Genomic DNA, 27,559 nt, shown 5'->3' with positions numbered 1-27,559 from the left:
ACTGCTAGGTGTATATGAGATGCTGTGCTTTACTGCTAGGTGTATATGAGATGCTGTGCTTTACTGCTAGGTGTATATGAGATGCTGTGCTTTACTGCTAGGTGTATATGAGATGTTGTGCTTTACTGCTAGGTGTATATGAGATGCTGTGCTTTACTGTTAGGTGTATATGAGATGCTGTGCTTTATTGCTAGGTGTATATGAGATGCGGTGCTTTACTGCTAGGTGTATATGAGATGTTGTGCTTTACTGCTAGGTGTATATGAGATGCTGTGCTTTACTGCTAGGTGTATATGAGATGCTGTGCTTTACTGCTAGGTGTATATGAGATGCTGTGCTTTACTGCTAGGTGTATATGAGACGCTGTGCTTTACTGCTAGGTGTATATGAGACGCTGTGCTTTACTGCTAGGTGTATATGAGATGCTGTGCTTTACTGCTAGGTGTATATGAGATGCTGTGCTTTACTGCTAGGTGTATATGAGATGCTGTGCTTTACTGCTAGGTGTATATGAGATGCTGTGCTTTACTGTTAGGTGTATATGAGATGCTGTGCTTTACTGCTAGGTGTATATGAGACGCTGTGCTTTACTGCTAGGTGTATATGAGATGCTGTGCTTTACTGCTAGGTGTATATGAGATGCTGTTCTTTACTGCTAGGTGTATATGAGATGCTGTGCTTTACTGTTAGGTGTATATGAGATGCTGTGCTTTACTGCTAGGTGTATATGAGATGCTGTGCTTTACTTCTAGGTGTATATGAGATGCTGTGCTTTACTGCTAGGTGTATATGAGATGTTGTGCTTTACTGCTAGGTGTATATGAGATGCTGTGCTTTACTGCTAGGTGTATATGAGATGTTGTGCTTTACTGCTAGGTGTATATGAGATGCTGTGCTTTATTGCTAGGTGTATATGAGATGCTGTGCTTTACTGCTAGGTGTATATGAGATGTTGTGCTTTACTGCTAGGTGTATATGAGACGCTCTGCTTTACTGCTAGGTTTATATGAGATGTTGTGCTTTACTGCTAGGTGTATATGAGATGTTGTGCTTTACTGCTAGGTGTATATGAGATGCTGTGCTTTACTGCTAGGTGTATATGAGATGCTGTGCTTTACTGCTAGGTGTATATGAGATGTTGTGCTTTACTGCTAGGTGTATATGAGATGTTGTGCTTTACTGCTAGGTGTATATGAGATGTTGTGCTTTACTGCTAGGTGTATATGAGATGTTGTGCTTTACTGCTAGGTGTATATGAGATGTTGTGCTTTACTGCTAGGTGTATATGAGATGCTGTGCTTTACTGCTAGGTGTATATGAGATGCTGTGCTTTACTGCTAGGTGTATATGAGATGTTGTGCTTTATTGCTAGGTGTATATGAGATGTTGTGCTTTACTGCTAGGTGTATATGAGATGTGCTTTACTGCTAGGTGTATATGAGATGTTGTCCTTTACTGCTAGGTGTATATGAGATGCTGTGATTTACTGCTAGGTGTATATGAGATGTTGTCCTTTACTGCTAGGTGTATATGAGATGCTGTGATTTACTGCTAGGTGTATATGAGATGCTGTGCTTTACTGCTAGGTGTATATGAGATGCTGTGCTTTACTGCTAGGTGTATATGAGATGCTGTGCTTTACTGCTAGGTGTATATGAGATGTTGTGCTTTACTGCTAGGTGTATATGAGATGTTGTCATTTACTGCTAGGTGTATATGAGATGCTGTGCTTTAGTGCTAGGTGTATATGAGATGTGCTTTACTGCTAGGTGTATATGAGATGTTGTGCTTTACTGCTAGGTGTATATGAGATGTTGTGCTTTACTGCTAGGTGTATATGAGATGTTGTGTTTTACTGCTAGGTGTATATGAGATGTTGTGCTTTACTGCTAGGTGTATATGAGATGTTGTGCTTTACTGCTAGGTGTATATGAGATGCTGTGCTTTACTGCTAGGTGTATATGAGACGCTGTGCTTTACTGCTAGGTGTATATGAGATGCTGTGCTTTACTGCTAGGTGTATATGAGATGTTGTGCTTTACTGCTAGGTGTATATGAGATGCTGTTCTTTACTGCTAGGTGTATATGAGATGCTGTGCTTTACTGTTAGGTGTATATGAGATGCTGTGCTTTACTGCTAGGTGTATATGAGATGCTGTGCTTTACTGCTAGTTGTATATGAGATGCTGTGCTTTACTGCTAGGTGTATATGAGATGCTGTGCTTTATTGCTAGGTGTATATGAGATGCTGTGCTTTACTGCTAGGTGTATATGAGATGCTGTGCTTTACTACTAGGTGTATATGAGATGTTGTGCTTTACTGCTAGGTGTATATCAGATGTTGTGCTTTACTGCTAGGTGTATATGAGATGCTGTGCTTTACTGCTAGGTGTATATGAGATGCTGTGCTTTACTGCTAGGTGTATATGAGATGCTGTGCTTTACTGCTAGGTGTATATGAGATGCTGTGCTTTACTGCTAGGTGTATATGAGATGCTGTGTTTTACTGCTAGGTGTATATGAGATGCTGTGTTTTACTGCTAGGTGTATATGAGACGCTGTGCTTTACTGCTAGGTGTATATGAGATGCTGTGCTTTCCTGCTAGGTGTATATGAGTTGCTGTGCTTTACTGCTAGGTGTATATGAGATGTTGTGCTTTACTGCTAGGTGTATATGAGATGCTGTGCTTTACTGCTAGGTGTATATGAGATGTTGTGCTTTACTGCTAGGTGTATATGAGATGTTGTGCTTTACTGCTAGGTGTATATGAGATGCTGTGCTTTACTGCTAGGTGTATATGAGATGTTGTGCTTTACTGCTAGGCGTATATGAGATGTTGTGCTTTACTGCTAGGTGTATATGAGATGCTGTGCTTTACTGCTAGGTGTATATGAGATGCTGTGCTTTACTGCTAGGTGTATATGAGATGTTGTGCTTTACTGCTAGGTGTATATGAGATGCTGTGCTTTACTGCTAGGTGTATATGAGATGCTGTGTTTTACTGCTAGGTGTATATGAGATGCTGTGTTTTACTGCTAGGTGTATATGAGACGCTGTGCTTTACTGCTAGGTGTATATGAGATGCTGTGCTTTACTGCTAGGTGTATATGAGTTGCTGTGCTTTACTGCTAGGTGTATATGAGATGTTGTTCTTTACTGCTAGGTGTATATGAGATGCTGTGCTTTACTGCTAGGTGTATATGAGATGCTGTGTTTTACTGCTAGGTGTATATGAGATGTTGTGCTTTACTGCTAGGTGTATATGAGATGCTGTGCTTTACTGCTAGGTGTATATGAGATGTTGTGCTTTACTGCTAGGTGTATATGAGATGCTGTGCTTTACTGCTAGGTGTATATGAGATGTGCTTTACAGCTAGGTGTATATGAGATGTTGTGCTTTACTGCTAGGTGTATATGAGATGCTGTGCTTTACTGCTAGGTGTATATGAGATGCTGTGCTTTACTGCTAGGTGTATATGAGATGATCTGCTTTACTGCTAGGTGTATATGAGATGTTGTGCTTTATTGCTAGGTGTATATGAGATGTTGTGCTTTATTGCTAGGTGTATATGAGATGATCTGCTTTACTGCTAGGTGTATATGAGATGCTGTGCTTTACTGCTAGGTGTATATGAAATGCTGTGCTTTACTGCTAGGTGTATATGAGATGTTGTGCTTTACTGCTAGGTGTATATGAGATGTTGTGCTTTACTGCTAGGTGTATATGAGATGCTGTGCTTTACTGTTAGGTGTATATGAGATGTTGTGCTTTACTGCTAGGTGTATATGAGATGTTGTGCTTTACTGCTAGGTGTATATGAGATGTTGTGCTTTACTGCTAGGTGTATATGAGATGCTGTGCTTTACTGCTAGGTGTATATGAGATGTTGTGCTTTACTGCTAGGTGTATATGAGATGTTGTGCTTTACTGCTAGGTGTATATGATATGCTGTGCTTTACTGCTAGGTGTATATGAGACGCTGTGCTTTACTGCTAGGTGTATATGAGATGATCTGCTTTACTGCTGGGTGTATATGAGATGCTGTGCTTTACTGCTGGGTGTATATGAGATGCTGTGCTTTACTGCTAGGTGTATATGAGATGCTGTGCTTTACTGCTAGGTGTATATGAGATGCTGTGCTTTACTGCTAGGTGTATATGAGATGCTGTGCTTTACTGCTAGGTGTATATGAGATGCTGTGCTTTACTGCTAGGTGTATATGAGATGCTGTGCTTTACTGCTAGGTGTATATGAGATGCTGTGCTTTACTGCTAGGTGTATATGAGATGCTGTGCTTTACTGCTAGGTGTATATGAGATGTTGTGCTTTACTGCTAGGTGTATATGAGATGCTGTGCTTTACTGCTAGGTGTATATGAGATGCTGTGCTTTACTGCTAGGTGTATATGAGATGTTGTGCTTTACTGCTAGGTGTATATGAGATGCTGTGCTTTACTGCTAGGTGTATATGAGACGCTGTGCTTTACTGCTAGGTGTATATGAGACGCTGTGCTTTACTGCTAGGTGTATATGAGATGCTGTGCTTTACTGCTAGGTGTATATGAGATGCTGTGCTTTACTGCTAGGTGTATATGAGATGCTGTGCTTTACTGCTAGGTGTATATGAGATGCTGTGCTTTACTGTTAGGTGTATATGAGATGCTGTGCTTTACTGCTAGGTGTATATGAGACGCTGTGCTTTACTGCTAGGTGTATATGAGATGCTGTGCTTTACTGCTAGGTGTATATGAGATGCTGTTCTTTACTGCTAGGTGTATATGAGATGCTGTGCTTTACTGTTAGGTGTATATGAGATGCTGTGCTTTACTGCTAGGTGTATATGAGATGCTGTGCTTTACTTCTAGGTGTATATGAGATGCTGTGCTTTACTGCTAGGTGTATATGAGATGTTGTGCTTTACTGCTAGGTGTATATGAGATGCTGTGCTTTACTGCTAGGTGTATATGAGATGTTGTGCTTTACTGCTAGGTGTATATGAGATGCTGTGCTTTACTGCTAGGTGTATATAAGATGTTGTGCTTTACTGCTAGGTGTATATGAGATGTTGTGCTTTACTGCTAGGTGTATATGAGATGCTGTGCTTTACTGCTAGGTGTATATGAGATGCTGTGCTTTACTGCTAGGTGTATATGAGATGCTGTGCTTTACTGCTAGGTGTATATGAGATGCTGTGCTTTACTGCTAGGTGTATATGAGATGCTGTGCTTTACTGCTAGGTGTATATGAGATGTTGTGCTTTACTGCTAGGTGTATATGAGATGTTGTGCTTTACTGCTAGGTGTATATGAGATGTTGTGCTTTACTGCTAGGTGTATATGAGATGCTGTGCTTTACTGCTAGGTGTATATGAGATGTTGTGCTTTACTGCTAGGTGTATATGAGATGTTGTGCTTTACTGCTAGGTGTATATGAGATGTCGTGCTTTACTGCTAGGTGTATATGAGATGCTGTGCTTTACTGCTAGGTGTATATGAGATGTTGTGCTTTACTGCTAGGTGTATATGAGATGCTGTGCTTTACTGCTAGGTGTATATGAGATGCTGTGCTTTACTGCTAGGTGTATATGAGATGCTGTGCTTTACTGCTAGGTGTATATGAGATGTTGTGCTTTACTGCTAGGTGTATATGAGATGCTGTGCTTTACTGCTAGGTGTATATAAGATGTTGTGCTTTACTGCTAGGTGTATATGAGATGTTGTGCTTTACTGCTAGGTGTATATGAGATGTTGTCCTTTACTGCTAGGTGTATATGAGATGCTGTGATTTACTGCTAGGTGTATATGAGATGCTGTGCTTTACTGCTAGGTGTATATGAGATGCTGTGCTTTACTGCTAGGTGTATATGAGATGCTGTGCTTTATTGCTAGGTGTATATGAGATACTGTGCTTTACTGCTAGGTGTATATGAGATGCTGTGCTTTACTGCTAGGTGTATATGAGATGCTGTGCTTTACTGCTAGGTGTATATGAGATGTTGTGCTTTACTGCTAAGTGTATTTGAGATGCTGTGCTTTACTGCTAGGTGTATATAAGATGCTGTGCTTTATTGCTAGGTGTATATGAGATACTGTGCTTTACTGCTAGGTGTATATGAGATGCTGTGCTTTACTGCTAGGTGTATATGAGATGCTGTGCTTTACTGCTAGGTGTATATGAGATGTTGTGCTTTACTGCTAGGTGTATATGAGATGTTGTGCTTTACTGCTAGGTGTATATGAGATGCTGTGCTTTACTGCTAGGTGTATATGAGACGCTGTGCTTTACTGCTAGGTGTATATGAGATGCTGTGCTTTACTGCTAGGTGTATATGAGATGTTGTGCTTTACTGCTAGGTGTATATGAGATGCTGTGCTTTACTGCTAGGTGTATATGAGATGTTGTGCTTTACTGCTAGGTGTATATGAGATGCTGTGCTTTACTGCTAGGTGTATATGAGATGCTGTGCTTTACTGCTGGGTGTATATGAGATGCTGTGCTTTACTGCTAGGTGTATATGAGATGCTGTGCTTTACTGCTAGGTGTATATGAGATGCTGTGCTTTACTGCTAGGTGTATATGAGATGCTGTGCTTTACTGCTGGGTGTATATGAGATGCTGTGCTTTACTGCTAGGTGTATATGAGATGCTGTGCTTTACTGCTAGGTGTATATGAGATGCTGTGCTTTACTGCTAGGTGTATATGAGATGCTGTGCTTTACTGCTAGGTGTATATGAGATGCTGTGCTTTACTGCTAGGTGTATATGAGATGCTGTGCTTTACTGCTAGGTGTATATGAGATGTTGTGCTTTACTGCTAGGTGTATATGAGATGATCTGCTTTACTGCTAGGTGTATATGAGAGGCATTGCTTTACTGCTAGGTGTATATGAGATGCTGTGCTTTACTGCTAGGTGTATATGAGATGTTGTGCTTTATTGCTAGGTGTATATGAGATGCTGTGCTTTACTGCTAGGTGTATATGAGATGCTGTGCTTTACTGCTAGGTGTATATGAGACGCTGTGCTTTACTGCTAGGTGTATATGAGATGCTGTGCTTTACTGCTAGGTGTATATGATATGTTGTGCTTTACTGCTAGGTGTATATGAGATGCTGTGCTTTACTGCTAGGTGTATATGAGATGTTGTGCTTTACTGCTAGGTGTATATGAGATGCTGTGCTTTACTGTTAGGTGTATATGAGATGCTGTGCTTTACTGCTAGGTGTATATGAGATGTTGTGCTTTACTGCTAGGTGTATATGAGATGTTGTGCTTTACTGCTAGGTGTATATGAGATGCTGTGCTTTACTGCTAGGTGTATATGAGATGCTGTGCTTTACTGCTAGGTGTATATGAGATGTTGTGCTTTACTGCTAGGTGTATATGAGATGATCTGCTTTACTGCTAGGTGTATATGAGATGTTGTGCTTTACTGTTAGGTGTATATGAGATGCTGTGCTTTACTGTTAGGTGTATATGAGATGCTGTGCTTTACTGCTAGGTGTATATGAGATGCTGTGCTTTACTGCTAGCTGTATATGAGACGCTGTGCTTTACTGCTAGGTGTATATGAGATGTTGTGCTTTACTGCTAGGTGTATATGAGATGCTGTGCTTTACTGCTAGGTGTATATGAGATGTTGTGCTTTACTGCTAGGTGTATATGAGATGCTGTGCTTTACTGCTAGGTGTATATGATATGCTGTGCTTTACTGCTAGGTGTATATGAGACGCTGTGCTTTACTGCTAGGTGTATATGAGATGTTGTGCTTTACTGCTAGGTGTATATGAGATGTTGTGCTTTACTGCTAGGTGTATATGAGATGCTGTGCTTTACTGCTAGGTGTATATGAGATGCTGTGCTTTACTGCTAGGTGTATATGAGATGCGGTGCTTTACTGCTGGGTGTATATGAGATGCTGTGCTTTACTGCTAGGTGTATATGAGATGTTGTGCTTTACTGCTAGGTGTATATGAGATGTTGTGCTTTATTGCTAGGTGTATATGAGATGCTGTGCTTTACTGCTAGGTGTATATGAGATGTTGTGCTTTACTGCTAGGTGTATATGAGATGCTGTGCTTTATTGCTAGGTGTATATGAGATGTTGTGCTTTACTGCTAGGTGTATATGAGATGCTGTGCTTTACTGCTAGGTGTATATGAGATGCTGTGCTTTACTGCTAGGTGTATATGAGATGTTGTGCTTTACTGCTAGGTGTATATGAGATGCTGTGCTTTACTGCTAGGTGTATATGAGATGTTGTGCTTTACCGCTAGGTGTATATGAGATGCTGTGCTTTATTGCTAGGTGTATATGAGATGCTGTGCTTTACTGCTAGGTGTATATGAGATGCTGTGCTTTACTGCTAGGTGTATATGAGATGCTGTGCTTTAATGCTAGGTGTATATGAGATGCTGTGCTTTACTGCTAGGTGTATATGAGATGCTGTGCTTTACTGCTAGGTGTATATGAGATGTTGTGCTTTACTGCTAGGTGTATATGAGACGTTGTGCTTTACTGCTAGGTGTATATGAGATGCTGTGCTTTACTGCTAGGTGTATATGAGATGCTGTGCTTTACTGCTAGGTGTATATGAGATGTTGTGCTTTATTGCTAGGTGTATATGAGATGTTGTGCTTTACTGCTAGGTGTATATGAGATGTTGTGCTTTACTGCTAGGTGTATATGAGATGTTGTGCTTTACTGCTAGGTGTATATGAGATGCTGTGCTTTACTGCTAGGTGTATATGAGATGCTGTGCTTTACTGCTAGGTGTATATGAGATGTGCTTTACTGCTAGGTGTATATGAGACGCTGTGCTTTACTGCTAGGTGTATATGAGATGCTGTGCTTTACTGCTAGGTGTATATGAGATGTTGTGCTTTACTGCTAGGTGTATATGAGATGTTGTGCTTTACTGCTAGGTGTATATGAGATGCTGTGCTTTATTGCTAGGTGTATATGAGATGCTGTGCTTTACTGCTAGGTGTATATGAGATGCTGTGCTTTACTGCTAGGTGTATATGAGATGCTGTGCTTTACTGCTAGGTGTATATGAGATGCTGTGCTTTACTGCTAGGTGTATAAGAGATGTTGTGCTTTACTGCTAGGTGTATATGAGATGCTGTTCTTTACTGCTAGGTGTATATGAGATGCTGTGCTTTACTGCTAGGTGTATATGAGATGATCTGCTTTACTGCTAGGTGTATATGAGATGCTGTGCTTTACTGCTAGGTGTATATGAGATGCTGTGCTTTACTGCTAGGTGTATATGAGATGTTGTGCTTTACTGCTAGGTGTATATGAGATGCTGTGCTTTACTGCTAGGTGTATATGAGATGCTGTGCTTTACTGCTAGGTGTATATGAGATGATCTGCTTTACTGCTGGGTGTATATGAGATGCTGTGCTTTACTGCTGGGTGTATATGAGATGCTGTGCTTTACTGCTAGGTGTATATGAGATGCTGTGCTTTACTGCTAGGTGTATATGAGACGCTGTGCTTTACTGCTAGGTGTATATGAGATGCTGTGCTTTACTGCTAGGTGTATATGAGACGCTGTGCTTTACTGCTAGGTGTATATGAGATGCTGTGCTTTACTGCTAGGTGTATATGAGATGCTGTGCTTTACTGCTAGGTGTATATGAGATGTTGTGCTTTACTGCTAGGTGTATATGAGACGCTGTGCTTTACTGCTAGGTGTATATGAGATGCTGTGCTTTATTGCTAGGTGTATATGAGATGCTGTGCTTTACTGCTAGGTGTATATGAGATGCTGTGCTTTACTGCTAGGTGTATATGAGACGCTGTGCTTTACTGCTAGGTGTATATGAGATGCTGTGCTTTACTGCTAGGTGTATATGAGATGTTGTGCTTTACTGCTAGGTGTATATGAGATGTTGTGCTTTACTGCTAGGTGTATATGAGATGCTGTGCTTTACTGCTAGGTGTATATGAGATGTTGTGCTTTACTGCTAGGTGTATATGAGATGTGCTTTACTGCTAGGTGTATATGAGATGCTGTGCTTTAGTGCTAGGTGTATATGAGATGTGCTTTACTGCTAGGTGTATATGAGATGTTGTGCTTTACTGCTAGGTGTATATGAGATGTTGTGCTTTACTGCTAGGTGTATATGAGATGCTGTGTTTTACTGCTAGGTGTATATGAGATGTTGTGCTTTACTGCTAGGTGTATATGAGATGCTGTGCTTTACTGCTAGGTGTATATGAGATGCTGTGCTTTACTGCTAGGTGTATATGAGATGTTGTGCTTTACTGCTAGGTATATATGAGATGCTGTGCTTTACTGCTAGGTGTATATGAGATGTTGTGCTTTACTGCTAGGTGTATATGAGATGTTGTGCTTTACTGCTAGTTGTATATGAGATGTTGTGCTTTACTGCTAGGTGTATATGAGATGTTGTGCTTTACTGCTAGGTGTATATGAGATGCTGTGCTTTACTGCTAGGTGTATATGAGATGCTGTGCTTTACTGCTAGGTGTATATGAGATGCTGTGCTTTACTGCTAGGTGTATATGAGATGTGCTTTACTGCTAGGTGTATATGAGATGTTGTGCTTTACTGCTAGGTGTATATGAGATGTTGTGCTTTACTGCTAGGTGTATATGAGATGCTGTGCTTTACTGCTAGGTGTATATGAGATGTTGTGCTTTACTGCTAGGTGTATATGAGATGTTGTGCTTTACTGCTAGGTGTATATGAGATGCTGTGCTTTACTGCTAGGTGTATATGAGATGCTGTGCTTTACTGCTAGGTGTATATGAGATGTTGTGCTTTACTGCTAGGTGTATATGAGATGTTGTGCTTTATTGCTAGGTGTATATGAGATGTTGTGCTTTACTGCTAGGTGTATATGAGATGCTGTGCTTTACTGCTAGGTGTATATGAGATGTTGTGCTTTACTGCTAGGTGTATATGAGATGCTGTGCTTTACTGCTAGGTGTATATGAGATGCTGTGCTTTACTGCTAGGTGTATATGAGATGTTGTGCTTTACTGCTAGGTGTATATGAGATGTTGTGCTTTACTGCTAGGTGTATATGAGATGTTGTGCTTTACTTCTAGGTGTATATGAGATGTTGTGCTTTATTGCTAGGTGTATATGAGATGCTGTGCTTTACTGCTAGGTGTATATGAGATGCTGTGCTTTACTGCTAGGTGTATATGAGATGTGCTTTACTGCTAGGTGTATATGATATACTGTGCTTTACTGCTAGGTGTATATGAGATGTTGTGCTTTACTGCTAGGTGTATATGAGATGTTGTGCTTTACTGCTAGGTGTATATGAGACGCTCTGCTTTACTGCTAAGTGTATATGAGATGTTGTGCTTTACTGCTAGGTGTATATGAGATGCTGTGCTTTACTGCTAGGTGTATATGAGATGCTGTGCTTTACTGCTAGGTGTATATGAGATCCTGTGCTTTACTGCTAGGTGTATATGAGATGCTGTGCTTTACTGCTAGGTGTATATGAGATGCTGTGCTTTACTGCTAGGTGTATATGAGATGCTGTGCTTTACTGCTAGGTGTATATGAGATGTTGTGCTTTACTGCTAGGTGTATATGAGATGCTGTGCTTTACTGCTAGGTGTATATGAGATGTTGTGCTTTACTGCTAGGTGTATATGAGATGCTGTGCTTTACTGCTAGGTGTATATGAGATGCTGTGCTTTACTGCTAGGTGTATATGAGATGTTGTGCTTTACTCTCTAGGTGTATATGAGACGCTGTGCTTTACTGCTAGGTGTATATGAGATGCTGTGCTTTACTGCTAGGTGTATATGAGATGTGTGCTTTACTGCTAGGTGTATATGAGATGCTGTGCTTTACTGCTAGGTGTATATGAGATGCTGTGCTTTACTGCTAGGTGTATATGAGATGCTGTGCTTTACTGCTAGGTGTATATGAGATGTTGTGCTTTACTGCTAGGTGTATATGAGATGTTGTGCTTTACTGCTAGGTGTATATGAGATGCTGTGCTTTACTGCTAGGTGTATATGAGATGCTGTGCTTTACTGCTAGGTGTATATGAGATGATGTGCTTTACTGCTAGGTGTATATGAGATGTTGTGCTTTACTGCTAGGTGTATATGAGATGTTGTGCTTTACTGCTAGGTGTATATGAGATGCTGTGCTTTACTGCTAGGTGTATATGAGATGCTGTGCTTTACTGCTAGGTGTATATGAGATGCTGTGCTTTACTGCTAGGTGTATATGAGATGCTTGTGCTTTACTGCTAGGTGTATATGAGATGCTGTGCTTTACTGCTAGGTGTATATGAGATGTTGTGCTTTACTGCTAGGTGTATATGAGATGCTGTGCTTTACTGCTAGGTGTATATGAGATGTTGTGCTTTACTGCTAGGTGTATATGAGATGTTGTGCTTTACTGCTAGGTGTATATGAGATGATGTGCTTTACTGCTAGGTGTATATGAGATGCTGTGCTTTACTGCTAGGTGTATATGAGATGCTGTGCTTTACTGCTAGGTGTATATGAGATGCTGTGCTTTACTGCTAGGTGTATATGAGATGTTGTGCTTTACTGCTAGGTGTATATGAGATGCTGTGCTTTACTGCTAGGTGTATATGAGATGCTGTGCTTTACTGCTAGGTGTATATGAGATGCTGTGCTTTACTGCTAGGTGTATATGAGATGCTGTGCTTTACTGCTAGGTGTATATGAGATGTTGTGCTTTACTGCTAGGTGTATATGAGATGCTGTGCTTTACTGCTAGGTGTATATGAGATGTTGTGCTTTACTGCTAGGTGTATATGAGATGCTGTGCTTTACTGCTAGGTGTATATGAGATGTTGTGCTTTACTGCTAGGTGTATATGAGATGCTGTGCTTTACTGCTAGGTGTATATGAGATGTTGTGCTTTACTGCTAGGTGTATATGAGATGTTGTGCTTTACTGCTAGGTGTATATGAGATGTGCTTTACTGCTAGGTGTATATGAGATGCTGTGCTTTACTGCTAGGTGTATATGAGATGCTGTGCTTTACTGCTAGGTGTATATGAGATGTTGTGCTTTACTGCTAGGTGTATATGAGATGCTGTGCTTTACTGCTAAGTGTATATGAGTCGCTGTGCTTTATTGCTAGGTGTATATGAGATGTTGTGCTTTACTGCTAGGTGTATATGAGATGTTGTGCTTTACTGCTAGGTGTATATGAGTCGCTGTGCTTTACTGCTAGGTGTATATGAGATGTGCTTTACTGCTAGGTGTATATGAGATGCTGTGCTTTACTGCTAGGTGTATATGAGATGTTGTGCTTTACTGCTAGGTGTATATGAGATGTTGTGCTTTACTGCTAGGTGTATATGAGATGTTGTGCTTTACTGCTAGGTGTATATGAGATGTTGTGCTTTACTGCTAGGTGTATATGAGATGCTGTGCTTTACTGCTAGGTGTATATGAGATGTTGTGCTTTACTGCTAGGTGTATATGAGATGCTGTGCTTTACTGCTAGGTGTATATGAGATGCTGTGCTTTACTGCTAGGTGTATATGAGATGCTGTGCTTTACTGCTAGGTGTATATGAGATGCTGTGCTTTACTGCTAGGTGTATATGAGATGCTGTGCTTTACTGCTAGGTGTATATGAGATGCTGTGCTTTACTGCTAGGTGTATATGAGATGCTGTGCTTTACTGCTAGGTGTATATGAGATGCTGTGCTTTACTGCTAGGTGTATATGAGATGCTGTGCTTTACTGCTAGGTGTATATGAGATGCTGTGCTTTACTGCTAGGTGTATATGAGATGCTGTGCTTTACTGCTAGGTGTATATGAGATGTTGTGCTTTACTGCTAGGTGTATATGAGATGCTGTGCTTTACTGCTAGGTGTATATGAGATGCTGTGCTTTACTGCTAGGTGTATATGAGATGTTGTGCTTTACTGCTAGGTGTATATGAGATGCTGTGCTTTACTGCTAGGTGTATATGAGATGCTGTGCTTTATTGCTAGGTGTATATGAGATGTTGTGCTTTACTGCTAGGTGTATATGAGATTTTGTGCTTTACTGCTAGGTGTATATGAGATGCTGTGCTTTATTGCTAGGTGTATATGAGATGCTCTGCTTTACTGCTAGGTGTATATGAGACGCTCTGCTTTATTGCTAGGTGTATATGAGATGCTGTGCTTTACTGCTAGGTGTATATGAGATGTTGTGCTTTACTGCTAGGTGTATATGAGATGATCTGCTTTACTGCTAGGTGTATATGAGATGTTGTGCTTTACTGCTAGGTGTATATGAGATGTTGTGCTTTACTGCTAGGTGTATATGAGATGTTGTGCTTTATTGCTAGGTGTATATGAGATGTGCTTTACTGCTAGGTGTATATGAGATCCTGTGCTTTACTGCTAGGTGTATATGAGATCCTGTGCTTTACTGCTAGGTGTATATGAGATGTTGTGCTTTACTGCTAGGTGTATATGAGATGTTGTGCTTTACTGCTAGGTGTATATGAGATGTTGTGCTTTACTGCTAGGTGTATATGAGATGTTGTGCTTTACTGCTAGGTGTATATGAGATGCTGTGCTTTACTGCTAGGTGTATATGAGATGTTGTGCTTTACTGCTAGGTGTATATGAGATGCTGTGCTTTACTGCAAGGTGTATATGAGATGCTGTGCTTTATTGCTAGGTGTATATGAGATGTTGTGCTTTACTGCTAGGTGTATATGAGATGTTGTGCTTTATTGCTAGGTGTATATAAGATGCTGTGCTTTACTGCTAGGTGTATATGAGATGTTGTGCTTTACTGCTAGGTGTATATGAGATGTTGTGCTTTACTGCTAGGTGTATATGAGATGCTGTGCTTTACTGCTAGGTGTATATGAGATGTTGTGCTTTACTGCTAGGTGTATATGAGATGCTGTGCTTTATTGCTAGGTGTATATGAGACGCTGTGCTTTACTGCTAGGTGTATATGAGATGCTGTGCTTTACTGCTAGGTGTATATGAGATGCTGTGCTTTACTGCTAGGTGTATATGAGATGTTGTGCTTTACTGCTAGGTGTATATGAGATTTGTGCTTTACTGCTAGGTGTATATGAGATGCTGTGCTTTACTGCTAGGTTGTATATGAGATGCTGTGCTTTACTGCTAAGGTGTATATGAGATGCTGTGCTTTACTGCTAGGTTGTATATGAGATGTTGTGCTTTACTGCTAGGTGTATATGAGATGTTGTGCTTTACTGCTAGGTGTATATGAGATGTTGTGCTTTACTAGCTAGGTGTATATGAGATGCTGTGCTTTACTGCTAGGTGTATATGAGATGGTTGTGCTTTACTGCTAGGTCGTATATGAGATGTTGTGCTTTACTGCTAGGTGTATATGAGACGCTGTGCTTTACTGCTAGGTGTATATGAGATGCTGTGCTTTACTGCTAGGTGTATATGAGATGCTGTGCTTTACTGCTAGGTGTATATGAGATGCTGTACTTTACTGCTAGGTGTATATGAGATGATGTGCTTTACTGCTAGGTGTATATGAGATGCTGTGCTTTACTGCTAGGTGTATATGAGATGCTGTGCTTTACTGCTAGGTGTATATGAGATGCTGTGCTTTACTGCTAGGTGTATATGAGATGTGCTTTACTGCTAGGTGTATATGAGATGTTGTGCTTTACTGCTAGGTGTATATGAGATGTTGTGCTTTATTGCTAGGTGTATATGAGATGCTGTGCTTTACTGCTAGGTGTATATGAGATGTTGTGCTTTACTGCTAGGTGTATATGAGATGCTGTGCTTTACTGCTAGGTGTATATGAGATGTTGTGCTTTACTGCTAGGTGTATATGAGATGTGCTTTACTGCTAGGTGTATATGAGATGTTGTGCTTTACTGCTAGGTGTATATGAGATGCTGTGCTTTACTGCTAGGTGTATATGAGATGTTGTGCTTTATTGCTAGGTGTATATGAGATGCTGTGCTTTACTGCTAGGTGTATATGAGATGTTGTGCTTTACTGCTAGTGTATATGATTTGCTGTGCTTTACTGCTAGGTGTATATGAGATGCTGTGCTTTACTGCTAGGTGTATATGAGATGTTGTGCTTTACTGCTAGGTGTATATGAGATGTTGTGCTTTACTGCTAGGTGTATATGAGATGTTGTGCTTTACTGCTAGGTGTATATGAGATGTGCTTTACTGCTAGGTGTATATGAGATGTTGTGCTTTACTGCTAGGTGTATATGAGATGCTGTGCATTACTGCTAGGTGTATATGAGATGTTGTGCTTTATTGCTAGGTGTATATGAGATGCTGTGCTTTACTGCTAAGTGTATATGAGACGCTGTGCTTTACTGCTAGGTGTATATGACATGCTGTGCTTTACTGCTAGGTGTATATGAGATGTTATCTTTACTGCTAGGTGTATATGAGATGCTGTGCTTTACTGCTAGGTGTATATGAGATGCTGTGCTTTACTGCTAGGTGTATATGAGATGCTGTGCTTTACTGCTAGGTGTATATGAGATGCTGTGCTTTACTGCTAGGTGTATATGAGATGTTGTGCTTTACTGCTAGGTGTATATGAGATGCTGTGCTTTACTGCTAGGTGTATATGAGATGTTGTGCTTTACTGCTAGGTGTATATGAGATGTTGTGCTTTACTGCTAGGTGTATATGAGATGCTGTGCTTTACTGCTAGGTGTATATGAGATGTTGTGCTTTACTGCTAGGTGTATATGAGATGTTGTGCTTTACTGCTAGGTGTATATGAGATGCTGTGCTTTACTGCTAGGTGTATATGAGATGCTGTGCTTTACTGCTAGGTGTATATGAGACGCTCTGCTTTACTGCTAGGTGTATATGAGATGCTTTGCTTTACTGCTAGGTGTATATGAGATGTTGTGCTTTACTGCTAGGTGTATATGAGATGCTGTGCTTTACTGCTAGGTGTATATGAGATGTTGTGCTTTACTGCTAGGTGTATATGAGATGTTGTGCTTTACTGCTAGGTGTATATGAGATGTTGTGCTTTACTGCTAGGTGTATATGAGACGCTGTGCTTTACTGCTAGGTGTATATGAGATGCTGTGCTTTACTGCTAGGTGTATATGAGATGTTGTGCTTTACTGCTAGGTGTATATGAGATGTTGTGCTTTACTGCTAGGTGTATATGAGATGTTGTGCTTTACTGCTAGGTGTATATGAGATGCTGTGCTTTACTGCTAGGTGTATATGAGATGTTGTGCTTTACTGCTAGGTGTATATGAGATGATCTGCTTTACTGCTAGGTGTATATGAGATGCTGTGCATTACTGCTAGGTGTATATGAGATGTTGTGCTTTACTGCTAGGTGTATATGAGACGCTGTGCTTTACTGCTAGGTGTATATGAGATGCTGTGCTTTACTGCTAGGTGTATATGAGATGTTGTGCTTTACTGTTAGGTGTATATGAGACGCTGTGCTTTACTGCTAGGTGTATATGAGACGCTGTGCTTTACTGCTAGGTGTATATGAGATGCTGTGCTTTACTGCTAGGTGTATATGAGATGCTGTGCTTTACTGCTAGGTGTATATGAGATGTTGTGCTTTACTGCTAGGTGTATATGAGATGTTGTGCTTTACTGCTAGGTGTATATGAGATGCTGTGCTTTACTGCTAGGTGTATATGAGATGCTGTGCTTTACTGCTAGGTGTATATGAGATGCTGTGCTTTACTGCTAGGTGTATATGAGATGTTGTGCTTTACTGCTAGGTGTATATGAGATGTTGTGCTTTACTGCTAGGTGTATATGAGATGTTGTGCTTTACTGCTAGGTGTATATGAGATGTTGTGCTTTACTGCTAGGTGTATATGAGATGTTGTGCTTTACTGCTAGGTGTATATGAGATGCTGTGCTTTACTGCTAGGTGTATATGAGATGTGCTTTACTGCTAGGTGTATATGAGATGTTGTGCTTTACTGCTAGGTGTATATGAGATGTGCTTTACTGCTAGGTATATATGAGATGTTGTGCTTTACTGCTAGGTGTATATGAGATGTTGTGCTTTACTGCTAGGTGTATATGAGATGCTGTGCTTTACTGCTAGGTGTATATGAGATGTTGTGCTTTACTGCTAGGTGTATATGAGATGCTGTGCTTTACTGCTAGGTGTATATGAGACGCTGTGCTTTACTGCTAGGTGTATATGAGATGCTGTGCTTTACTGCTAGGTGTATATGAGATGCTGTGCTTTACTGCTAGGTGTATATGAGATGTTGTGCTTTACTGCTAGGTGTATATGAGATGCTGTGCTTTACTGCTAGGTGTATATGAGATGCTGTGCTTTATTGCTAGGTGTATATGAGATGTTGTGCTTTACTGCTAGGTGTATATGAGATGTTGTGCTTTACTGCTAGGTGTATATGAGATGTTGTGCTTTATTGCTGGGTGTATATGAGATGCTGTGCTTTACTGCTAGGTGTATATGAGATGCTGTGCTTTATTGCTAGGTGTATATGAGATGTGCTTTACTGCTAGTTGTATATGAGATGCTGTGCTTTACTGCTAGGTGTATATGAGATGCTGTGCTTTACTGCTAGGTGTATATGAGATGCTGTGCTTTACTGCTAGGTGTATATGAGATGTTGTGCTTTACTACTAGGTGTATATGAGATGCTGTGCTTTACTGCTAGGTGTATATGAGATGTTGTGCTTTACTGCTAGGTGTATATGAGATGTTGTGCTTTACTGCTAGGTGTTTATGAGATGTTGTGCTTTACTGCTAGGTGTATATGAGATGCTGTGCTTTACTGCTAAGTGTATATGAGATGCTGTGCTTTACTACTAGGTGTATATGAGATGTTGTGCTTTACTGCTAGGTGTATATGAGATGTTGTGCTTTACTGCTAGGTGTATATGAGATGTTGTGCTTTACTGCTAGGTGTATATGAGATGCTGTGCTTTACTGCTAGGTGTATATGAGATGTTGTGCTTTACTGCTAGGTGTATATGAGATGTTGTGCTTTACTGCTAGGTGTATATGATATGCTGTGCTTTACTGCTAGGTGTATATGAGATGCTGTGCTTTACTGCTAGGTGTATATGAGATGTTGTGCTTTACTGCTAGGTGTATATGAGATGCTGTGCTTTACTGCTAGGTGTATATGAGATGCTGTGCTTTACTGCTAGGTGTATATGAGATGCTGTGCTTTACTGCTAGGTGTATATGAGATGTTGTGCTTTACTGCTAGGTGTATATGAGACGCTGTGCTTTACTGCTAGGTGTATATGAGATGTTGTGCTTTACTGCTAGGTGTATATGAGATGTGCTTTACTGCTAGGTGTATATGAGATCCTGTGCTTTACTGCTAGGTGTATATGAGATGTGCTTTACTGCTAGGTGTATATGAGATGTTGTGCTTTACTGCTAGGTGTATATGAGATGTGCTTTACTGCTAGGTGTATATGAGATCCTGTGCTTTACTGCTAGGTGTATATGAGATGTTGTGCTTTACTGCTAGGTGTATATGAGATGCTGTGCTTTACTGCTAGGTGTATATGAGACGCTGTGCTTTACTGCTAGGTGTATATGAGACGCTGTGCTTTACTGCTAGGTGTATATGAGATGTTGTGCTTTACTGCTAGGTGTATATGAGATGCTGTGCTTTACTGCTAGGTGTATATGAGACGCTGTGCTTTACTGCTAGGTGTATATGAGACGCTGTGCTTTACTGCTAGGTGTATATGAGATGTTGTGCTTTACTGCTAGGTGTATATGAGATGTTGTGCTTTACTGCTAGGTGTATATGAGATGTTGTGCTTTACTGCTAGGTGTATATGAGATGCTGTGCTTTACTGCTAGGTGTATATGAGATGTGCTTTACTGCTAGGTGTATATGAGATGTTGTGCTTTACTGCTAGGTGTATATGAGATGTGCTTTACTGCTAGGTGTATATGAGATCCTGTGCTTTACTGCTAGGTGTATATGAGATGTTGTGCTTTACTGCTAGGTGTATATGAGATGCTGTGCTTTACTGCTAGGTGTATATGAGATGCTGTGCTTTACTGCTAGGTGTATATGAGATGCTGTGCTTTACTGCTAGGTGTATATGAGATGTTGTGCTTTACTGCTAGGTGTATATGAGACGCTGTGCTTTACTGCTAGGTGTATATGAGATGTTGTGCTTTACTGCTAGGTGTATATGAGATGTGCTTTACTGCTAGGTGTATATGAGATCCTGTGCTTTACTGCTAGGTGTATATGAGATGTTGTGCTTTACTGCTAGGTGTATATGAGATGTTGTGCTTTACTGCTAGGTGTATATGAGATGCTGTGCTTTATTGTTAGGTGTATATGAGATGTTGTGCTTTACTGCTAGGTGTATATGAGATGTTGTGCTTTACTGCTAGGTGTATATGAGACGCTGTGCTTTACTGCTAGGTGTATATGAGATGCTGTGCTTTACTGCTAGGTGTATATGAGATGTTGTGCTTTACTGCTAGGTGTATATGAGATGCTGTGCTTTACTGCTAGGTGTATATGAGATGTTGTGCTTTACTGCTAGGTGTTTATGAGATGTTGTGCTTTACTGCTAGGTGTATATGAGATGCTGTGCTTTACTGCTAGGTGTATATGAGATGCTGTGCTTTACTGCTAGGTGTATATGAGATGCTGTGCTTTACTGCTAGGTGTATATGAGATGCTGTGCTTTACTGCTAGGTGTATATGAGATGTTGTGCTTTACTGCTAGGTGTATATGAGATGCTGTGCTTTACTGCTAGGTGTATATGAGATGCTGTGCTTTATTGCTAGGTGTATATGAGATGCTGTGCTTTATTGCTGGGTGTATATGAGATGTTGTGCTTTACTGCTAGGTGTATATGAGATGCTGTGCTTTACTGCTAGGTGTATATGAGACGCTGTGCTTTACTGCTAGGTGTATATGAGATGTTGTGCTTTACTGCTAGGTGTATATGAGATGTTGTGCTTTACTGCTAGGTGTATATGAGACGCTGTGCTTTACTGCTAGGTGTATATGGGGTTCGCCAATTACTAAAGAAAGTTTATTAAAAACTTTTCTTCCTTGGTCAAACCTATCACAGACATGACCCGTAAAGAGAATGATCCACTCCATTGGTCATCTACTGCCATTAAGGCCTTTGATAGTCTTAAGACTGCCTTTGCTGCCGCTCCAGTTCTGGCTCATCCTAACCCTGTCCTGCCTTTCGTTCTTTAGGTTGATGCATCTGAGACTGGAGTAGGTGCCCTCTTGTCTCAACATCCTATGCCTGACGGTTCCTTGCATCCGTGTGGTTTCTTCTCTAAGAAATTGTCTCCAGCGGAGTGCAATTATGAAATTGGCGACAGGGAATTACTGGTCATAATTTTGGCACTCAAGGAATGGAGGCATCTTCTCGAGGGTACTAGCGTGCCAGTGCTCATTCTTACTGACCACAAGAATTTAACTTATCTATCTGAAGCAAAATGTTTGTCACCCCGATAGGCCAGATGGGCGCTATTTTTGTCTCGGTTTAATTATGTGGTCTCCTACCTGCCTGGTAGTAAGAATGTTAGGGCTGATGCCCTCTCTCAACAATTTTCGCCTCTGTCCAAGGAGGAGTCTGTACCTACTCCTGTTATATCTCCTGACCATATTTTGGCTACCATACGTACTAATTTGACTTCTCCCTTGGGGGAGGAGATCCTGGCTGCACAAACCAATTCACCTCCTGAGAAACCTAGTGGTAAGTGTTTTGTTCCTGAGAATCTTCGAACTAAACTTTTGCACACTTACCACTATCCTAAAGTCGCAGGTCACCCAGGCAAGAACTAAATGATTTGGTCTGTCACTCGACAATTCTGGTGGCCAGGTCTTCGTTCTGATGTTACTGCATATGTTGCCTCCTGCTCAGTTTGTGCACAGAATAAGACTTCTCGACGTCTTCCTGTGGGTCTTCTTCAACCTATTACTAATGGTGAGCGTCCTTGAACACATCTTTCCATGGACTTCATTGTCGAGCTCCCTGTTTCCAATGGCAATACTGTTATCCTTATGGTGGTTGACCATTTTTCTAAAATGTCACATTGCATTCCCTTGATGAACCTGCCTACCGCTCAGGAGCTTGCTTCGATTTTTGCTTGGGAGGTCTTCCGTTTACATGGGTTACCCAAGGAGATAGTGTCGGACCGGGGTAGCCAGTTTGTCTCCAGATTTTGGCGTTCCATTTGTGCTCAAATGGGGATCCAGCTTTCCTTCTCCTCGGCATATCACCCTCAATCCAATGGGGCTGTGGAACGGTTTAATCAAGCTCTGGAACAGTTCCTCCGTTGCTATGTCTCAGATCACCACAATTATTGGTCTGAACTGTTACCTTGGGCAGAGTTTGCTCGTAATAGTGCTATTAATGCTTCCTCCAAGTTATACCCGTTCATGGCGAATTATGGGTTTCAACCATACTTGTTGCCCGATTCATTCATGTCTCAGGGTATTCCGGCTTTGGAGGAGCATCTCCGGCAACTCCGTTCCACGTGGGTGCAGATTCAGGATTGCCTTCATCATTCTATGCAGCGCCAAAAGTTCCAGGCTGATCGTAGGCATCTGCCTGCACCTTCCTACCAGGTTGGTGAGAAAGTTTGGCTGTCCTCACGCAACTTGAACCTTCGTGTGCCTTCCAATAAATTGGCTCCCCGTTATTTTGGTCCTTTTCGAATACTCCGACGGGTTAATCCTGTGGCCTACGCTCTTGACCTTCCTCCTGCTATGCGCATCTCCAATGTTTTTCATGTCTCCCTCTTGAAACCATTGGTTTGTAATCGGTTTACTACGGTGTTGCCTCGTCCCCATCCTATCTTTGTTGACAACCATGAGGAGTATGAGGTCAGCAGCATTATTGACTCTCGTATGTCCAGGGGCCGTGTACAGTATTTGGTTCACTGGAGGGGCTACGGTCCGGAGGAGCGTTCTTGGGTTCCCTCCTCTGATGTTCATGCTCCCGCCCTCCTCCGTGCCTTCCATGCCAGTTTCCCCAATAAGCCTTTTGTCCTCCCGCGGGGGAGGGGTCGTTGAGGAGAGGGTACTGTCAGGGTTTTTCCCTGTTGTTTGCCATGTGATGCTGGCAGCCATTTTACTCACCTCTCTTCCTGACTATGGTGCATTGTGGGGGATGCTGCTCATTTCCTACACTTCCTTTAATGGCCAGACTGGTGTGCATCATTTATGTGAGACAGGATGCAGTCTCAGAATTGTGATGTCATCACTTGTTATTTAAAGGGCCTCTGTTCAGTATGCTTTGCCTTTGCGTTGTCTCAGACCTGTTTGTGAGAGTTCCTGTGTATTACCTGGCTGCCTGACGTCCTTCCTGGTTCCTGATCCCTCACTTGTTCCTGACTCTGCTGTTTTCCTTGTTCCTGATTCCGGCTCGTCTGACTATTCGCTTTGGCTCCTGACTCAGCTCGTCTGACTACCAGCTCTGGTTTTGACTCCTGGCTTGTTATTTGACTTGTGGACTTTTTATTATTTTTTGCTATGAATAATGGTGTGATTATTTTTGCACTTCTCGTCTCAGTCTGATTCCTGGCACCCTGACAGTTATACTGCTAGATATATATGAGGGTGAGATGCTCTGCTAGATATATATATGAGGGTGAGATGCTCTGCTAGGTGTATATGAGGGTGAGATGCTCTGTTATACTGCTAGATGTATATGAGGTGAGATGCTTTGCTTTACTGCTAGGTGTATATGAGGGTGAGATGCTCTGCTAGGTGTATATGAGGTTGAGATGTTCTGTTATACTGCTAGATGTATATGAGGTGAGATTCTTTGCTTTACCGCTAGGTGTATATGAGGTGAGATGCTCTGCTAGGTGTATATGAGGGTGAGAAAGTCTGTTGGATTTACAAGGGTTTGATTCTATAGGAAATGCTACAGTGTTTGTGAGGAATACTCTGGTTGATGTATGTTACTGTGAGATGACCTGCAAACCTGAATTTGCGGTCGCTCCGTCTCATTTGATTGGCTCGCAGCTTCAGGACTAAAATCCTCAGAATCCGCATGAAGATTAGAAAATTTATCTGGTGATATTATTAGAGGAGATAAATAGATATATTGATAAATAGAATTGGCAGAATGGGTTTAATGATATAAGTGGCTGAAAGGCTGTAATGTCATTGACAGAGAGGAAGTGAGGTCATGGTCATAGAGGAATGAGGTCATGGACAGAGAAGAAGTGAGGTCATGGGTAGAAAGGAAGTGAGGTCATGGGCAAAGAGAAAGTGAGGTCATGGTCATGGCAGAGAGGAAGTGAGGTCATAGTCGTAGATGAAGTGAGGTCATGGCAAAGAGGAATTGAGGTCACAGGCAGATAGGAAGGGAGGTCATGGGCAGAGAGGAAGTGAGGTCATAGTCATAGAGGAATTGAGGTCACAGGCAGAGAGGAAGTGAGGTCATGGACAGAGAAGAAGTGAGGTCATGGGCAGAGAGGAAGGGAGGTTGTGGTCATGGGCAGAGTGGAAGTGAGGTCATAGTAACAGAGGAAGGAAGGTCATGGGCAGAGAGGAACTGAGGTCATGGGCTGAAAGGAAGGGATATCATGGGCAGAGAGAAAGTGAGGTCTTGGTCATGGGCAGAGAGGAAGTGAGGTCAAAGTCATAGAGGAAGGGAGGTCATGGGTAGAGAGGAAGGGAGGTCATGTGCAGAGAGGAAGTGAGGTCATGGGGAGAGAGAAAGTGATTACATCACTGATTTGTAACTGATATAGTGTAAGGTTATAAATTCAGTCAGAGAAATGAAGTGACCGGACAGAGAATTACAAAGTATGTGATGTCATTCAGAGCTTACCAACACAGCCAATAAGATGGGAGATCTGATAATCCACCAATAGGACTGGTTGTCATTTCTCTCCCAGCACCTGCAGCATGTAAGAGCATCATAATTATTTGCTTATATGGTAATCACAATCATGAAGTATACTATGGAACCTTTAACACTCACTGTGTGTTCTCATAGAGCTGCCTCACAATCACCCAGGGGACCACAAACAAAACTGGTGCACCTGAAACAAATGCCCCATCAGCTTGTAATACATCATAGGAATCCACCCCCCCCCAACCCTGCAAAATCCATGTACAATAACAACCATCTCTGGGATATTCACCCCTGAGTTTATGTAATTGAAATACTAATTTAGCACATTTGCTGTTTGATACCAGTAAAATATAATGTGCCAGTTGGAAAATTGGTGTACAATGAAATAAAGAGGAACCTCAAGAGATTAAGAGTAAATGAGGAGATGAGGAAACTTAAAAACATGGGGTGATAAGAGATGTGGAATTTCTGACCAGGGATATCAAGAGATATTAGGAGTCAATGAAATGGTAATATAAGATAATTGTTACGGTACCAACAGGATACCAAGGGTTAATACCAGATGGATGATGCCCTGAATGTGAGATCAACAACTCACAACCCAGCTAATTCCCCTCCTCAAACATGAGACCAGGCTCCACATTTGAAGGTTTAAAACAGAATGCCATTTATTAAAGGCTATATGCCTAGTATTTATGCAGGTCTGACCCCAGCTGGGGGGTTGAAAGAATATTGTACATTAGATAGAGAGCAAACGCCCTTTGACATGCCACAATAGAATTACATTACTTAAGCAGATAACAATTTAAACACAAGAAAACAATGCAGTCCATCTTATCAACTAGCAGTCTGACTCTGGAGGTGATTAGACAATGGGAATGTTTATCACTAAACTTAATTAGAGCACACAATAGCTGATACCAGCAACCTTGTATTTAGAAAATAGCTTCTTAAAGCTGAACAAAGTTAACTCTTTCAGTTCTGACCGAAGGGTCTGTCACATAGCTCCCCCCTTGTGGAACACTCCGGCAGACCCGGCTTGACCCTTTGGCGGGTCAACTTGGGGATGACCGGACTAGGAGGTGGTAGGCATGTCAGTTTGCCGGGACAATCCATCTGCATTCACGTTTAGCTTACCGGGCCGGAAGCTGATGGTGAAGTTATAGGGCTGGAGGGCTAAACTCCACCGCAGCAATCTACCATTGTCTCCTGAGACCCGGTTAAGCCAGACTAAGGGATTGTGGTCCGTTATGAGGGAAAATTCCTGTCCATATAGATAAGGGTTCAACTTCTTTAGTGCCCAGACCAGGGCTAAACATTCCTTCTCTACTGCCGCATAACTTACTTCCCGAGGTAACAACTTTCTGCTTAGGTACACACGACAGGGTGCTCTCCTCCATCCTCCCCGACTTGACTCAGCACAGCCCCCAGTCCATACATGGAAGCATCTGTATGAATGAGAAAACGTTTGTTTGGGACTGGGGCAGCCAAGACAGGGGCATTCACAAGGGCCTGCTTCAGTGCCTGAAATGCGGCTTCACAAGCTGGAGACCACAGGACCTGTTTGGGGAGGTTATTTTTAGTCAGGTCAGTCGGGGGCTTGGCGATAGTACTGTAGTCTGGGACAAAATGTCGGTAATACCCGGCCGTCCCCAGGAAGGCTAGCACTTGGGTCTTAGTGATAGGTGTGGGCCAGTTAGCCACAGCCTCTACCTTGGCTGGCTCCGGTCTCTGGCTCCCACACCCCACTTGGTGACCCAAGTACTGTACTTCAGCCATACCTAGATGGCACTTGTCTGGTTTCAAGGTCAGGCCAGCGGCCCGAATCTTGTCCAGAACCACCCCTACATGGGTAAGGTGTTCTTCCCAGGACTCACTGTAAACCGCAATGTCGTCTAGGTATGCACAAGCAAATTCCTGGAAGCCATCGAGGAGTCTATCCACCATATGTTGGAAGGTAGCCGGAGCATTCTTCATCCCAAAGGGCATGACATTAAACTGATACAGGCCGAATGGGGTGACGAATGCCGACTTGGGGATAGCATCCTCGGCCAGGGGAATCTGCCAATAGCCTTTACACAGGTCTATGGTTGTCAGATAGTGTCCCCTAGCAATACGGTCTAGTAATTCGTCTACCCGGGGCATCGGGTAAGCGTCAGTGGTGGTCCTCTCGTTGAGCCGCCTGTAGTCCACACAGAACTGTGTGGTTCCATCTTTCTTAGGTACCAGGACTACAGGTGAAGCCCAAGGACTATCGGAGTGCTCGATGACTCCCATCCGAGCCATCTCCTGTATCTCCTTCCGCATTCCTTCTCGGACTGCTTCGGGTATACGGTAGGGAGGCTGTCGCAGGCGATTCTGTCCAGGGGTCTCTAACTTATGTACAGCTAGAGTAGTGTAGCCGGGCTCTTGGGAGAACGTCGCCTGCTTCTCCCACAGGAGCTGTCTTGCCTGTACCCTCTTGGTAGGGTTTAACCGGTCCCCTAGCTGCACAAGACTAGTGAGGTCAGTCTGGGGGTCCTTCTCTAATAAGTCGGGTAGGGGTAAATTCTCTGGGTCGTCTGCAGCAGGGGCACACACTGCAGCGACATCCTCTGGCCTCTCCTGATACTCCTTCAGCATGTTCACATGAAAGGATCGCTGGATCCTCTCATCTGCACAGCTGGCTATAATCACACTATAATCTGGCTATAATCACACACCTGAGATAACACCTTATACAGGCCCTGCCA

At 42.0% G+C, this 27,559-nt stretch overlaps 1 protein-coding gene across 1 annotated transcript in view; it reads right to left on the bottom strand.

Annotated features, from left to right (window-relative positions):
* GIPR (gastric inhibitory polypeptide receptor) overlaps positions 1–27,559 on the bottom strand; it is a 218,381-nt gene that overhangs the window by 73,703 nt on the left and 117,119 nt on the right. Inside the window, exons 8-10 of the mRNA XM_053689754.1 lie at positions 24,954–25,014; positions 24,801–24,870; positions 23,946–24,034 (exon numbers count right to left, since the gene is read on the bottom strand). Of these exons, the coding sequence (XP_053545729.1) occupies positions 23,946–24,034; positions 24,801–24,870; positions 24,954–25,014 (220 nt within the window). The remainder of the gene's footprint in view (positions 1–23,945; positions 24,035–24,800; positions 24,871–24,953; positions 25,015–27,559) is intronic.

This window comes from Bombina bombina, chromosome 7 (genome assembly GCF_027579735.1).
Source record: "Bombina bombina isolate aBomBom1 chromosome 7, aBomBom1.pri, whole genome shotgun sequence".
In the NCBI taxonomy this organism is placed as follows: domain Eukaryota; kingdom Metazoa; phylum Chordata; class Amphibia; order Anura; family Bombinatoridae; genus Bombina; species Bombina bombina.
This window is presented reverse-complemented; position numbering and strand designations above follow the sequence as displayed.